At 41.7% G+C, this 16,886-nt stretch overlaps 1 protein-coding gene across 1 annotated transcript in view; it reads right to left on the bottom strand.

The window, feature by feature from the left end:
• The window catches only part of LOC102377274 (aldehyde oxidase-like), a 73,031-nt gene that overhangs the window by 14,540 nt on the left and 41,605 nt on the right, over positions 1–16,886 (bottom strand). Inside the window, exons 20-26 of the mRNA XM_014522792.1 lie at positions 16,555–16,651; positions 15,860–15,984; positions 9,702–9,835; positions 6,168–6,255; positions 2,007–2,093; positions 1,020–1,211; positions 593–820 (exon numbers count right to left, since the gene is read on the bottom strand). Coding sequence (XP_014378278.1) covers positions 593–820; positions 1,020–1,211; positions 2,007–2,093; positions 6,168–6,255; positions 9,702–9,835; positions 15,860–15,984; positions 16,555–16,651 — 951 coding nt within the window. The remainder of the gene's footprint in view (positions 1–592; positions 821–1,019; positions 1,212–2,006; positions 2,094–6,167; positions 6,256–9,701; positions 9,836–15,859; positions 15,985–16,554; positions 16,652–16,886) is intronic.

The raw sequence follows: 16,886 nt of genomic DNA, 5'->3' as shown, positions 1-16,886 counted from the left end.
AGGCTAATATACTGCCTCTGAAACCTGAGTTAGATCATACATCAGAGTTGGCTTTAGTATCTCTACATTGTGCCATATGGACATTCCCTAAGATTTAGAGCCCAAGCTAATTACTGGAAAATAGCTCATACGGTTAATGGAAAAACTCCTGCATCAATATTTCAGGATTCCAATTTTTTCTGCAAGTTCTACAATGAATTCAAGAAACTGAGTTCAGTTCAGACTATATTTTATCCAAAAATAACTGAAGAAATAATCAGCTGGAATAAATCAGGATAGTTCCATTGACTTCAGTTTATACTGATTTGCGGTAAAACAGGATTTAACCCAATATTAATAAACCACCTATATTTTATGTTACAAGCTCCATTTAAATATTTGCCAAATGAAGCTAGATTATTCTAAATATAACAATGAAGACTAAGTCTGGGACCCAAATCCATACACTTAGGAGCTCTGCCTGGGGCTTTAATTCTTATGTACATATTTTGTGTTTTTATGGGCTAGTACAATTTATTTGTTGGAAATAATTATTTTATCTCTAATTAAAAAAGCAACCAATGGCTTTTTAGGTGGCAATTTAAAAATTTACCTGATTGAGATACTGGTCGGAAAAGCCAACGGGGACTTTCAAGGGAATAATAGCAATTCCTTTTTTCTTCCAATAGTTCTGTTTGTTAAATTCTTCTATTGTCATTTTCCTCTTGTAGTATGAAGACTTCTCCATACATTCATTCCAACATCTTATCAAGTTATCTGGATCAATATCCATTTTCAAGTGCTTTTGATAAGCTTCTTTATATAGATTAACCTCCCTAACCTGGAAACAAGTCAGAGTAAAGCAGGATTGTACCATACTGACAAAAGCAATACAACAGTATATGTGAGAATTAAATTATGTTATGTCATGTCTTAGACGCATAATCTGTATTTCTGTTAAAAAACTAGCAGAAACAAGCAACGCAAATGTAATTCAAAATAAATTTATGTCACTCAATGCATTTAATTTATTTGGTTACCTTCTCTGGAGATAAACCAGATTTAGCTGCCACATCTGTTATCCAGGATTCTGTAATCAGTGCTGCTTGGGGGAATCCAAAGCCTCGGAAAGATGTGTTTGATGGCAAATTTGTTTTGCAAACTCGTCCACAGCATCGAAGATTGGGAATCTTGTAAGCATTGAATAATCCTAACATACTTACTTGCAATACCTTCAGCAAGGGAACAAATCACACAAACAGTATCAATTATCTTCCTTTAAATTTAGTCACCACAGATCCTCTTTCATTATGCCAATGATGCTAGAATGATCTCCCTGTTTATCAGCTACTCTTATTAACACCCAAAGCTACCTTCTGTTCTGTTCGATTCACAAAGATGGGCATAAGAAAAATGTTGTTTCTTATCATTTGTCTGTGGGGAAAGCCAACCCTCCTTGAAAAATATTAATATTTATTTAAGATGAGAAAAGATAGAAATAAAGCATCATCATTTCAGAATCTTCTGAACTATTATCCATGCACCCTGAATGAGCCATACAGCCACCACCAACTCTACCTTTAAAATCCACCTAAATTCCCACTTGATAGCTAGATGGCAAGGCAAGGAGATATGAACTGTAAATAAATGCATCTATACAACTGTATACATTTGACTGCCCCCCTCTCCCTTTACAGCCCATGTGGTACCCAACAGAACTCAATGGGATTTCCCCTGCACAGAACAACTTGCAGGACCAGAGCCTGACATAGTAAACTCTGATATAGAGCTAGAACTTTATGGGTGTCTGTACAGTGCCTACTACTATGGTGCTGCAATCCTCTAGGCACAATTTTTAACATTATTTTCCCACCTCCTTTGGCCTGGGAAAAAGAGCAAAGTCACAAAAAATATTGTAACCCTTTTGTTATAAAAATAAATTCCCCAACAGTATTTAGCAAACCACCCATTCATTCTATTTGGCCCCAAAACAAAATTACAATACCACTAATTTTCAAATTATTTACCAAAATAGATTTATCTTCTGTGCACCCTCCATTGCTGTAATATCTGATATCCACAGCCATGATTCTACCATCATTCATGAATCCTACCTAAAACAGATTACAACGTATTTTGTCAGTCTATGTAGTCTTTTATTCAAATCTGGTCTTTTTATGGATCCTACCCATTTCATCATACATATTAGCATGCTCTCTGTATCTTTATACATGAAATGCAGGTTGTGATTTCACTGTGGAGGATATAGCAATGCTTGTCCAATGCCTTATCCAGTGGGTTATGCTGTGTTATGCACTTCCATTATGCAGGCTCTGCTTTTATACATTTCTAATAGTATGGTGAACATGCTTTCATGGTATGGGTTATTGCATTTCTTCTTGCCTGGAGGCTGGAACTGAGTTAATTCATACAGGTTCACAAAGCATTTGTATGATTCTGAAAAAGGTGGAGGGGATAAGCCTCCACTTTATAGGAACACTGGTTTTGGGACAAAAATAAAAGACCTGTAGATTTTAATAAAAGTGTAAATACTTAAACACTGTGCAAATAACAAAGAATAATACAATAAGGGGCAACTCAGTTCAAAGGCTTGTAGCCGTTGTTTCATTTCAAATGAGCACATAGTTATTTGTTGCTCCAGCCTTTCTTTTTAGGGACACTTGGGAGTCTTCATGCTGTAATGAAGTGGCACCAGTAGCTGGGATCAAAGGAATCAGCTCCCAAAACATATTCTTGGCAAGACTCTAGAGATGATATGTGTTTTCCCCCCTTTGCCCCGACAGGTTTTAGAATTGTAAGGCGGGGAACCTCTCCAACTCACAGAAACATTTAGTAGTAATTTACTAGCTGATGATTGCACAAAGCATACTGAAAAAAGTAATCACAGAGTTGAGGCTGGCAGTAAAGACTCTGACCCCAGCCCTCTTTCCTGCCTAGGCAGGGGGTCGGACTCAATGATCAGTTGAGGTCCCTTCTGACCCTAGCATCTGTGAATCTATGAACTACAGCTATTATATATTGCCTTTTCTAGTGTGAGGCTAGAAGGAGCTAGAGTAGTAATTCACAGGAGTTTTAAGGGATAAAGGACAGAATGAGGTAAGGGTGTGAGAACTTCAATGAGTTTTTTGCCTCTGTCTTCCTAAATGGGAATCTAGATGAACCCTCAACATACATCACGGACACCAACAAAGGGAACATCAGCCGACCAATGGTCAGTGCTCACACGGTAAAAAGACACTTGGAGGGACTAGATGTATTCAAATCACCGGGACAGGAGGGACTCCACCCATGGATAATGAAGGAATTAGCAGGGGTCATAGCTGACCCACTGTCACGGATATATGAGCGCTCATGGTGCTCGGGTCAGGTTCCGAAGGATTGGAAGAGGGCTAACATCATCTCTATCTTTAAGGGGAGGAAGGAGGACCCGGGGAACTATAGACCAGTCAGCCTTACCTCTATCCCTGGGAAAATCCTAGAAAAAATTATCAAGGAGCACATTTGTGGGAGTCCGCTGGCTAATGTGATGTGGAGGGGTAACCAACATGGGTTTTTAGCAGGCAGGTCCTGCCTGACTAACCTAGTTTCCTTTTATGACAAGGCCACCAATTGTTTAGATGCACGAATTGAGGTAGATGTTATCTATCTGGACTTCAAGAAGGCCTTTGACAAGGTATTCCATACCAGCCTTATAAATAAACTGAGGGGATTTGCCTTGGATGATTACACAGTAGACTGGGTAGCAAATTGGCTCAAGGGTCACACTCAGAGGGTGGTAGTGGATGGATCACTGTCCACCTGGAAAGAAGTGGGCAGTGGAGTCCCTCAGGGCTTGGTTCTGGGGCCAGTGCTGTTCAACATCTTCATCAGTGATCTGGATGAGGGGGTGGGAAGCACCCGGTCCAATTTTGCAGACGACACAAAAGTATGGGGTGCAGCTAACACCCTGGAGAGGAGGAACCAGATCCAGGCCAACCTAGACAGGCTGGGGAAGTGGGCAGAGAGCACCAGGATGCAATTCAATAAGGACAAGTGCAAGGTGCTGCATCTAGGGAGAAAGAACTGCCATCATACCTACAGGCTGGGAGGCAACCTTGTCAGCTTCACTGAGGCAGAAAAAGATCTTGGAGTCACTGTTGACTCCAGGATGAACATGAGTCGCCAATGTGATGAAGCAGTTGGCAGAGCCAATCGCACCTTGTCATGCATCCGTAGGTGCTTCACAAATAGGTCCAGGGAAGTGATTCTCCCCCTCTATGCGGCACTGGTCAGACCACAGCTGAAGTACTGTGTCCAGTTCTGGATGCCACAGTTCAAGTGGGATGCAAACAACCTGGAGAGGGTCCAAAGAAGAGCCACTCATCTGATTAGAGACCTGCAGGGAAGGCCCTACGAGGAAAGGCTAAGGGACCTTAACCTCTTCAGCCTCTCCAAGAGAAGGCTGAGAGGGGACCTTGTGGCAGTGTACAAATTCTTAAGGGGAGAGCAACATGAAGTCGGCAACAACCTGTTCACCAGGGCACCCCCTGGAATGACAAGGAACAATGGCCGTAAGCTACTACAGAGAAGGTTTAGGTTGGACATTAGGAAAAAGTTCTTCATGGTTACGGTTGCCAAAATCTGGAATGGGCTCCCAAGGAAGGTGGTGCTCACCCCATCCTTGGGGGTTTTCAAGAAAAGACTGGAGAGGCACCTGGCTGGGATCACATGACCCCAGGGTTGGTGACTCTTTTCTTGCCTGCCAGGGGCAGGGGGTCGGACTAGATGGCCCACTGAGGTTCCTTCCTACTCTATGAATCTATTTATGAATCTAAGGCCAGGCAAATAATTGTGTTTAAGCTTCTGCAGGTATCCTGACATTGGAAGATGTGTCCTTGATCTGCAAGACCAAGCAGCAAAGAACCTATCTAGGAAGGTGCAAGGGATCCCAGTAAGCTTGGTGCATACCACAAGTATACTTTTAACATTTTGTGTGGCTGGATATGCATAGTCATATATTTGAAAATGAGGAAGAAGGCAGCTCTGCCTTCAGTGTTAGAGCCTGTGTAAGATCTTAAAAGCACTGTGGGGTGTATTTCATGATTGGAGTTTGCTTAATTCTACACTGTATTTTATACTAGATTTCTAATAAGAAAAATGCTATCCTAAGGCTTTTACTTGAGAGTAAAAAAAAGCTTTTCTAAGATTTTAGTGAGAAAAACTATCCTCCTAATACTTTCATTGATTAAAAAATACATCACTAATTTTTGTTTTCATAACCAGTGATTGGCAATTGATGAACTGAATTAAATTCTTACTTGATCAAAACACAAGTGAACTTTATACAAAGCTATAGAATGCTTAGCATTCTATAAACATACTTCTATGATATGGTACTGCTTTCGAATTCAGCATAGTAAACATGTATGTGACAACTGCAGGGAGCCTGCAAATTGAAACAGGAGTTGTAGGAAGGACAATTTGGAAAGTGACTCCAGTAAGTTCCCAAAAAGTTATATCTCCGTGATTAGGCAAAAGCTCTGAGTACACAGAGTACTACACAGCTACAAGCAGCAGCACTAAATACAGTACACTTAAGTAAAGATCCAGTTGCTACAGTTAAAATGGAAGCCTTTTATTATTGCTCAAAGCTCTGTGCCTAAAACAATGGGAACTTGTGGCATGGTGGCTGTGTGGCATTGGACAGTAAGGACAGCCAGAAAAGAAGCCATCTGCTACACAGTTACCATTTTGAACATATGGTGGGGAGACAGGGAATCCTATATAGCTTAAATTATGTCTTGCACCTGGACATTATTTAGCCCTACTAATTTCTCTTGTTCTTCTGCTTCCTTTTTTTGGTTAAGGAGTAGTTGCCTGTGTCATTTCAATTTTGGGTAAGTCTTGTTATCAGTTTTAGAAGAATGTTAGCACAACCAAAATAAACTACCGGAAATAACTAACTCTTAAAACTGATCAGGTTAAACATGATTAATTTTTTTTTTCCTTTCTACTTACCTTATATTTTCCTAGATAAGGATGGCGGCCCCTGTTATTAACATATCATCACTGCGATCCAGAATGCACCGAACTGCACGGCCAGTTCTAAAAATAAAACAATGATTTATTTTATCCAAATAACACTACTGACAGGTTAGAAAAAATTTTTTTTTTTCCTTTCTACTTACCTTATATTTTCCTAGATAAGGATGGCGGCCCCCTGTTATTAACATATCATCACTGCGATCCAGAATGCACCGAACTGCACGGCCAGTTCTAAAAATAAAACAATGATTTATTTTATCCAAATAACACTACTGACAGGTTAGAAAAAATGAAGATGTCCAATGAAATTAAATTTCTATGTGAGCTATTTATTATTGCTACTATTATTGCTGTTGATGTTATACTACAGTGGTACCTATTACTATATTTATTTATTGTCTGCACTGCCTTGTCCCAAAAGCCTATGAATCACTGAGGGGCAATTAAAGCAACAACTAAAACTGGAAAGTTTGTGTTATGCACTGCATAAACACAAAACAAAAAACAAGAGTTTCTGCCCCAAAGCCCTTACCATCTAAATAAATTGGGGATGTCAAACTCCCCCCATCCTCCCAGTAGGATCTGGACTGCAGGGTTCCTGTAGGAGCAGAGCAATCAGCGGCAGCAAGGTGAGCAGCAATGGGAATAACTATATCTGTTGCTTGCCACTCCACCACCGATATGCATGCTGAATGGGGCTCTGTGCCCCAGATTTTGGTGGTAGGCCCTGCCCTGCCTTGCCTCTAAATTCCAAACCCCTCTACCAGTCCCATGGGCCATACCACATGGCTCCACAGGCTGGATCCAGACTACAGTCCACCCCTGAAAGAGATAATACAGAAAAAAAGACTGAAAAAGATAGTACTATTAACACAAACAGTTATAATACTTTATTATTAAAATATTTTTGAACTGCAAATAAATATATGCATCTATACTTTTTCTACCCTCACCTGTCTTGTCTAAATGGGGTCACTTCCAGATACTGGTTCTCCACCAGCTTTGGTCATATGTATCTTCTTCTTCTAAGTCCTTCTCTTTCATGTCCCTCTCTATTATATCTCTCCATCTCATCTCCAGTGTTCCTCTTCCCGTCCTCCCTGGCAGTGCCATTCTGGTAACTTCTTTTCCCATGTATTCTTCCAGACTACTTTGAACATGCCCATACCACACCAGTTTTCTCTCTTGTGCTTTCTTAGATGCCTCCACTACCTTCACTGATCTTCTGATATAAGTATTCCTCACTTTGTCCATCTCTGTCATACCACACATCCATCGGAGCATTCTCATTTCTGTCACGTTCAGTCTCCTTTGTTGAGTTTTCTTCAGCGGCCACATGTCCACTCTGTACAATTCTGCTGGATGTCCACAAGTCTTGTAGACATTCCCCTTCAGCTTCACTGATACTCTCCTGTCGCATAATATTCTGGTCACCAGTTTCCAGTTTGTCCATCCTGCTGTTATTCGATGGTTCAGCTCTTCATCTAACTCTGCATTCCACTGAATGGTTTACCCCAGATACTTGCACTTGTCAATTTTTCAAGCATGTTTGTCATTGATTATCACATTTCCAACCTCAGGTGCCTTAGAGAAATCACAGTGCAGATATTCTATTTTGGATTGACTAACCTTCATCCCTCTTCCCTCTAGCACTTCTCTCTATTGGTCCAATCCAGTTTGCACTTCCTCTAAACTCTCTGCAAATGACCATGTCATCTGCAAACATCATATTCTGAGATGGTCTCTTTCTTACATTTGTTCAGTAAACACATCCATCATGACTGCAAACAGGAATGAGCTCAAAGCTGGTCCTTGATGTACATACAACTTCACCTCAAAACTCTCTCTCCTGAACTGCTCCTCACTTTTGTTGTGTATTTTCAATACATGCTGTCACAGGGCACTGAGGTGCCCTGTTCCTAAAAACGGGAAACTGCCGGGGAAAGAGCCCTAGCAGGGTATAAGGAGCCCAGCTGTGGGTTGCCAGGGCAACCAGGAGGTCAGCTGACTAAAAGGGGCAGGGCGTGGCTCCTATATAAATCACAGGCAGGAGGCCAAGGGCAGTTCCCTGCTAGCAGCTGGAGAGAAAGGAGCTGTCTGGCCCCAGAGAGAGGGTGGTGTTGCAGAGAAGGCCCCAGAGAGAGGGTGGTGTTGCAGAGAAGGCCCCAGAGAGAGGGTGGTGTTGCAGAGAAGGCCCCAGAGAGAGGGTGGTGTTGCAGAGAAGGCCCCAGAGAGAGGGTGGTGTTGCAGAGAAGGCCCCAGAGAGAGGGTGGTGTTGCAGAGAAGGCCCCAGAGAGAGGGTGGTGTTGCAGAGAAGGCCCTGAGAGAGGGCATGGGTGGAGACAGAGAGAGAGACTGAACAACGTCCATTCCAGCTGTGAGGCTTGGGACGTGGTATAAGGGGTGGTTGGAGCCACGCATAGCCCATAAGGCTAGGGTGCCTGGGAAGCACCCATGGTAGAGCAGAACCCATAAGGGGTCCGGGAAACCACGGGGTCTGAATCAACACCGAGAAGTGACCAAGAGGGTATAAGGCAGCCTCCCAAACTTATTTAAACATCAAAGACGTGGCGGGCGAGAATCAGAGGGTGCCCTTGGGCCGACTTGGCACAGAGGAAGGGGGCCTTAAGGAGATCACGGTCCTCCTGCAGGACCCTGCTGTGACACATGCCCTTGATGGTTCTGACATATTTCTCCAGCACCTCCTAACTCTCAGGCACACCCAGGTTTTCTCCCTAGGTACATGATTATAGGCTTTCTCCAGGTCAATAAAAATGAAATGGATATCTTTACAACCTTCTGTGTATTTCTCCAACATCTAAAAACCAGATCCAGAACCAGTACCATGGTACTTTTCCACAGATTCATGCTGGGGAAAAGTACCATGGGTCAGGTTTTTGCAATAAGACAGATGATGGAGAAATACAGGATCTGCATCATGATGATCTAGCACAGGTTTTTACAGCCAGATGCCCTTCCTGACACTAACGCTCCTCTGCTGGCATTGGTAGAATTGCTCATCCACAGTGGAGTTAAATATCTATATAATTGCATATATTTGACTTCTCCCCTCTCCCTTTACAGATATCTGTTTCCATGTGTTACTCAGTATAACTCAATGGGAGTTTTTACAGATGGGGAACTATGGCATGGAGAAATTAAGTGACTTCTAAATGTCATACAGGAAGTTTGCGACTGAGCCTGGAACCAGACCCGTGTCTACCAAGTGCCAGCCTGGTGTCTTAATCTTGACACTATTTGCAGAAAGACCATATAGACTAACCACAGTTCCTTTTAATATCAGCTTCAGTTAATTTCTCACTTCCATTTTCTATTTTTATGGCTTAAGCACTATTTTCAACTTCTGAAAATGGTTTGGGGTTTTTTGTCTGATTGAATAATTGAGGGCTAGAAAAAGAGAACATGGAAGAGTAAATTAAAAAAAAACCCAACAATCTCCAAGCAGTGTTAGGGAATACTTTTTCCCCCAACAATTAAGGTAGTGGAAATTACAAGAACCCAGTGTCAAGCTGAGTCATAGTCAAGATTAAACATGCCTAAAGGACTATCAAAAAAAGGATCTCTGAATTTATCAGTAAGACATTCTCCTAGCATCCATGTTCACTTTATAGATTATGGTTTTTGGAAAAGAAAGCAATTCAGATACTATTACTTACCTGTCTGCTGCAAGTGCTGTAATAGCTGCAAACTGAGCCGGTTTTACAGTCTTTCCTCCAAAACCACCACCAATTCGTTTTACATGGCACTTGATCACACTGAATGGAGCATTTAATACTGAGGCCACCAGTTGCTGTAAAAATTTAAATGTTTCAGTGTCTACCTGACTATTTACTGAAGTTCATTATATTATTATTCATGCACATAAGAAGCAAGGGCAGGTTGTTTCTGTCTCTTGACAAAAATATTATTGTATTTATTTGAATCTAAGACCAGGTTTCCCCACCAACCAAACAGCATGGGGAGAAAGGTTCTCATCTTAGATACATGTACAAAAGTGTGGGAGGGAGGTGGCTGCTGAGGCTCTGACTCTGGCCCTGCACCTGGGTCAGAGCCAGACCCATAGCAACCTCTTGCCCACTCCTCCCCTGCAACTTCTGCCCCCCCCGCCCCCATCCTTTCCCCCCAGTCTTACTGTCAGGTGCAGCTTAGCTCTGGCTTGGGCTGAATTCTGTTTTGGGCAGGACGCACATGGAACTCTGTCCCCTACTAGACCACTCAGCAGCACTGCTACTATGGCATGGCCCTGCAAGGGCTGCTATTCTATGTGCTGTGCTCTGGGGAGGGAACAGAGCCTGAGCAGCATCTGAAAGTAAGGGGGGGTGGGGGCAGGGAGAAGGGAAAAGGCAGAGATTGTGGGGAGTGGGGGGGAAGGGGAAAAGACTGTGAGGAGCTGGGGGTGGGGGGACAGGAAGGCTGCAGGGCTGAACTAGTGGGGACACAGAGCAAGGAGGATGCCTGAACCTCCCAGACACCGCTTTCCCTGCTGTAGCAGTGTGGAGGGATGAATTCAAGAGAACTCTCTGATAATTAGATTCTATACCTGAAAAATTATATCAAATTTATAAAATTTTCTATATACAGAATCTAATTATTTGAGGGTCATCTTAAACTCAAGGTCATCTTAGATTTGAGTAAATAAGGTAATTTATTGTTTAAATTTTAAAGAAGAGTGAAAAGTTACTATAGACTATGATAAGTTTCCATTAGGTTCTCACATTCCATGTACTGCAAGCCAAACATGTTTAAAGTATATATACTTTAAGTGCTAGCTTTGCAAACCCAACCTTGATGTGGATTTTTTCTTTCTCATGGTTCTTCCCCTGTAATTAGGCTGATCGTATGTCCTGGATTGGGTGGACTCCACTGGGCTGCAAGCAGAGTCCCTTATACAATAGAGTCAGGAGGTTGGCGGGGGGTGTGTGTGTGTGTGTGTGTGTGTGCGCGCGTGCACACGTGCATGCCACATTGTTCTGCCTGGCCTGGTCCTGGGAGTTGCGAGGTCGAGGCTGTGCTTGCGTGCGTGTGTGCTCATGCATGCACCGGCACTGGGATCAAGGCTGTGTGTATGTATATCGTGCTAGCCTGCCTGGCCCCACTGCAGGGAAGCCTGGGGTTGGGGCTGTGTGTGTGTGTGTGTGTGTGTGTGTGTGCGTGCGTGTGTGTGTGTGTGTGCGCGCGCACATTTGTGTGTGTATGCTCACACAGGGGTCGGAGATGTGTGTGTGTGTGTGTGTGTGTACCACACTGTCCTACTTGACCCCACTCCTGGGAGCTGTGGGGTCGGGGCTGTGTGTGTGGGTATGTAAGTGCATGCATGTGTGTGTGCATGCATGTGCTGGTAGCCCCCCAAAAATCCTCCCATCCTAGATTTCCTTATCCTGTCCCAGATTTTCCTCAGATTATTATGATCACCCTACCTATAATTCAATATAAATGATTTAAACACAACAATACTTGCCTACATTCAGTACATGCTTAATATCAACTTACTTATGTTGGCCAGTTACATATTTTGATTTAATTTTCTAGTCCAGACTAAAGTAAAGTTATTAAGTGCCAAATGCTCAGTCAGATGCTAAATTAGAAGAAGATACGAAAATCATATCTTTAATGTCTTAATTTCTCTATTGGTTCTTTAAGTGTTTATTAGATGTAGTAGTACTTCTCTCCCATCCTTTCTCTTCCTAAACTAGGATATTTAGAATGGTATTTAAGCCATCAGTTATTTTTCACTGTTTGTTCAGCACTCAGTACAAAGTAGAGTGCAGGGTTTCGGCATGCCATGTCAAGCTCCAGGTTTTAGGCCCGTGCTTCAGTTGGAGCACTCAGAGTGTCTTTGAAGAAGGGGAATTCGGTATGGCCAAAATGTCCTTCTTTTATTTTTCAATTTTGGGGAAGCTGAGACAGTTGAGGCCTGAGCAATGAAGAAGCCAGCAGCCCTAGAGGTTTGCGTTATACCTCTGGGGCTGAGCATCACTGTGGCAGTGAAAAGGGGGATGTTTGTGGCTGCCTGCAGCCTCTTTTTGCAGGAAACAAGGTTTTGAATTTTATTTTATTTTTTTTTTAAGTGTGGGGTGGTGGTGTGCATAGATATGTATGTGAGTGTGGTGCTGGTCTAGGCAGGGAGGTTGAGAGGGCCAGCTGGTGCCCTTGCTGTGTGGCTATGTGGTTTGCATGCTGAGTTAAGGGAAGAAAGGTTGAGAGTTCAAGTGTGGCTGTGAACCAGAGCTTTTCCTGGGATGTGGGCCCCCAGTGGGCAGACAAAAAATGTTTTTTCACTGCAACACGTCAAGTTGGGATGCACCCCAGAACCCATTGGATCAGTGCCAGGACCCTGGGGCTAAAAGTTGCAGGACATGGTGTAGCACACTGAGGTCCAGGTTTTAGGCCCAATCTTATTTATTTTTTTAAGGGGGGGGGGGGTGTGCGTAGGTACATATGTGAGTGTGGTGTTGGTCTATCAAACAGATCATCTACTTCAGCAGTTCACAGGAGGATGTGCATATTCTACCAGAAACATTCTAATAAGAAGAGATTGAGTCAAGTGTTGTCATTTCAATCAGTCAATGCAATACATAAGCCGGCAGAGAAAAATGAAGTCTTGCTTTGCTGAATTGGTCTCAAAGATCTAATAGCTGATGAGGTACATTACCAACCTGAATGCAGGCAGAAGGAAAAATGGAAGCAACAAGTCTCTTGTTCCCATTTGCATGTGGAGATTGTGTAAGAAGATATTCTTCTTTCTCCTGAAGCAAGAGCATGGCATCAAGTGATTGATGAACTACATGCCACTTTTGCATGTGAAAATGTGTACAGTCTGAAAGATATACTTGAAATATTGCAGTTTAGTAGATATTGCAATTTAGTAGAAGATGAAGGTGGTGAATGTCCCCTGACCATGCTGAAGCCAACAAAGCAAGAACTTCAGACTTACTATGAGACAGTCATTCAATTTCAGCACCCAAGAAATGCACTCTTCCACTCCTTTCCTTCTGAACTGTGACAACAGGTAAAGCCATAAAAGCAGTTGTAATTTCACATATAAATGATGAGGAAACTTTTGGCCTGCAGTTCAAAGAAGAGTTTTCAGATACACAAAACTTGTACTGTGCTGCTCTCAGCATCAAAGCAGATTTGAAAGTTACAGTTGACATGAAGAGATACAGCAACTTGAATGAAGAGCAAGTCCAAAAATGTGTTCCTGATAGTCTTTGCACATTGATCTATTTGATTTTGGAAGATGGCAATGACGACTTAAATGCTGAAAATCATAAGCAAGAAAAGAATCTAGACAGAGTTGTACTGAATATATGTCAGGATTTGGTTTACCTGCAGTCAAGGGGCAAAAAGCTAACACCAAAACATGCTGGGTTAGGCTTGCAACTAGTTCTAAGAAGCTGGTACAAAGTATCTATGCTGCTGGATGCAGCATGCCATATGACACAGTTCATCACATCAAGACCACCATTGCTGAGAAAAACTTAAAGGCATTTCAAAGAGGACCATCAAAACCAGTTGAGATTGAAGAAAGCACTGACATAACAGGAAGGAAAAGAATTCTGAAAGATGTACCACTTGAATTTAACAGAGTCATTCTGGCAATAAAGACCTGTAACAAGTCATTGAAACCACCCATCTATTGTTCAGGTAGTAACATGAATGAAAAGTTCAACAACACAGCTGTTCAACAGGTTTCAGCAGAGCTACCATGAATACCAGATAGAATATCAGCTGACAACCAAGAGAACATTGCCATACCAGGGTGAACATGTTTTAATCAGTTTCTTGCTGATGATACTTCACCACCATCACTTGCTCCATACTGCCCTCAAGAAAGGGAGGAAAGAAGACCCGGGAAATTACAGGCTAATAAATTTGACCTCAATCCCTGGGAAGATTTTGGAAAAAAATTATCAAAGAAACCATTCTTGACAGGCTAACAGAAGGCAAGATTCTGAGGGATAGCCAACATGTTTTTGCAGGTAGGTCTTGCCTGACCAATCTCATTTCCTTCTATGACCACGTGACGTATTACCTGGACAAAAGGGAAGGGGTGGATATCATATATTTGGACTTTAAAAAAGCCTTTGACCTGGTATTCCATGATGTCCTCATGGAAAAATTGGGCAACTATGGCCTCAACTACTCCACAGTCTGATGGCTGGGGAACTGGCACTGAGGTCAGACCAGAGAGTGACAGTTGATGGAACCAAATCAACATAGTACTCTGTGACCAGTGGCATCCCCCAAGGCTCCGTTTTTGAACCTGTACCCTTTAATGTCTTTATAAATGATCTGGACACTGGTGTCAGAAGTGGACTGGCTAAGTTTGCTGATGACACCAAAATTTGGAGAAGAGTATCCACACTTGAGGATAGGCTGGGGATCCAGGCTGACTTCGACAGGCTTGCAAGGTGGGCGGATGAAAACCTGATGGCATTCAATATGGAGAAATGCAAGATACTCCACCTTGGGTTAAAAAAACCCTGCATCACACTTACAGGCTTGGCAATGCTACACTCACTAGCACCACGACGAAAAGAGATTTGGGGGTCATGACTGACCACAAGAGGAACATGAGCCACCAATGAGATACCACAGCTGTCAAAATGAACAAAACTCTGGCTTGCATCTACGGATGCATCTCGAGCAAGACCCAGGATGTCATCCTCCCACCTACTCTGCAAGCACCTACTCTGGACACTTTTCAGAAACATTTGGATACTTATCTTGCTGGGATCCTTTGACCCCAGCTGACTTCCTGCCCCTTGGGCAGGGGACTGGACCCGATGATCTTACAAGGTCCCTTCCAGCCCTAATGTCTACGAAATCTATTAAATCTATGTTATATTATTCGATTAAACTATTACACTTTCCTATTTCCTCGAACTGAACATATGTCTGCTTGTTTCATTGCCACTGAGTTATGTATTATTTATATTTGACTTATCTACATTCTGAAATTTAAAAAAATGTATTATCCTATTCAGTATAACTCAAATAGACTAGTCTTAGTTGCAATGTTTTTTCAGTACTGTAGGCCTGCTATGAAATTTTTAGTGATAGAATTTATGAACTTTTAGTATTACAGTATTGTTTACTAGATTTTTTAATTACATTGAGTCAATACATATATGCTAATCTGTCAGCCATTTTGGAATCCAATATGGCTACTACTATGGAAATGTTACAATTGATCTCCTCAGTTCGTACAATGTTTTTGTCATTGGAATTAATTTTTTAACCCTACTGGGGGCTGAAATACTGAACAAAATGTGAATTCATGGCAGCTACCTTCGATTCCAATATAGCAGTGACATGCACTACTTGCCAGATTGGCAATATGACTTTTCTGACACAGGTACACCACCTTTACCTGAAACCCACTGTTGCTGCTTATAGTGATGAGTTGCCTATGATGATAAAATCTGGGGACTTTACTGGTCAATTTATACCCTACTATTAGGTATGAACAAAGTACATTTTAGCTGCTTTAAAAGGGGAGGGGAGCCTGCTACTCAGGAGCACACACAAATCAAGGAGCTATTATAGTCTACCATGGATGTTACATCATCATGATTCTGTAGAGATAGAAGTCAATTAAATCATTTTAACATTCACAATAAATGAAGCAGGGTTAAAGTTGGAGAGCTTGCATTGCTACATAAGTAAATGTAATAGCTGCACTGTAACAGCATATATTGGTATCATTTAATATTGCTACAGTTACATCTATCTATATCCATAGGAGTAACTGGGGGTTGTAGGGTTGGGGGCTATTAATATATATTAAGAATTGCCTCATATCACTTACCTGAGCAAATGTTAGATCCTGTGTTGATACATACACATCCATTTCTTTATTCTCTCCTTTTGGTACAACAAGTACACTATGAGTTTCCATATAAAAATGTTCTTGTCCACCAATGTGGAGCTCTCCTGTTCCAGTTTAAAAGAAAATTGGCAGGTAATGTTCATGAAGAAATGAGTATAAAGTACAGGGCAAGCTCACAGTAAAAATACTGGTATAAGATTAAATTTTCAAAATATCTGATCTAAATTTACATTAATGTTTCCAAATGGAAAAACACTAGTAGATGTTAATATAGTTTACTGGGAAAATGTATGGTACATTGCAGTATAATAGTGTCCATGGTAAGTCTCTGTGACCTAATTTACTTCTGTTGGTTTAGGAGTTTGTCTATACTGTATTTGCTAGAACCACCTAACACTGACATCTAGATGCATGGTTTAACTTCAATATGTTATTTTCCCCTACAAACAAACCAGTATACTTACAAATCATTTTTCTTTTCCTAACTTTTAGTGCATCTCATAGTGATCAATATATTGATTTAATAACCTGATTTAAGATACATTCATAATTTTACAGAAAAATGGCTAGAGGTCTTGAGGAACATATGCTGAGACCCTAATAAGAGGGATTTAGTTGTTAGAACCTATCAGGAGTCTCTCATCAGCTACCTAACAACTTATACTATTTTGTACCTTCAAGGATGTGATCAGCTGTTTCAAATGCTTCTTCAGTGTTTCCTTGTTCAAACTTCCTTTCTGGCTCAAAGAATGAACTGTGCTTTACAGCTTCCTGTAATAGGTTTAAAAAATGCAGCAAAAGAGCTATAATGTATATGTTTTCAGTAGACTGATGAGTATTCAACCAGTAGCCCCAGCTTCCATCAACTTATAGCAGTTAGGTTATCAAATAAGGTCCAGAATCTATACTGTTAAACTTGCTCTTCATGAGGTGGGAGTGGGGGAGAACGTATGAGCATGAACTTTGTTCTGATTTCCGTTTGGATTGGTTGTTTTTTGTTTTGTTT

Source organism: Alligator sinensis, unplaced genomic scaffold (genome assembly GCF_000455745.1).
Source record: "Alligator sinensis unplaced genomic scaffold, ASM45574v1 scaffold258_2, whole genome shotgun sequence".
In the NCBI taxonomy this organism is placed as follows: domain Eukaryota; kingdom Metazoa; phylum Chordata; order Crocodylia; family Alligatoridae; genus Alligator; species Alligator sinensis.
Note: the sequence above shows the minus strand (reverse complement) of the source record. Positions and strands in the feature narration are given on the sequence as shown.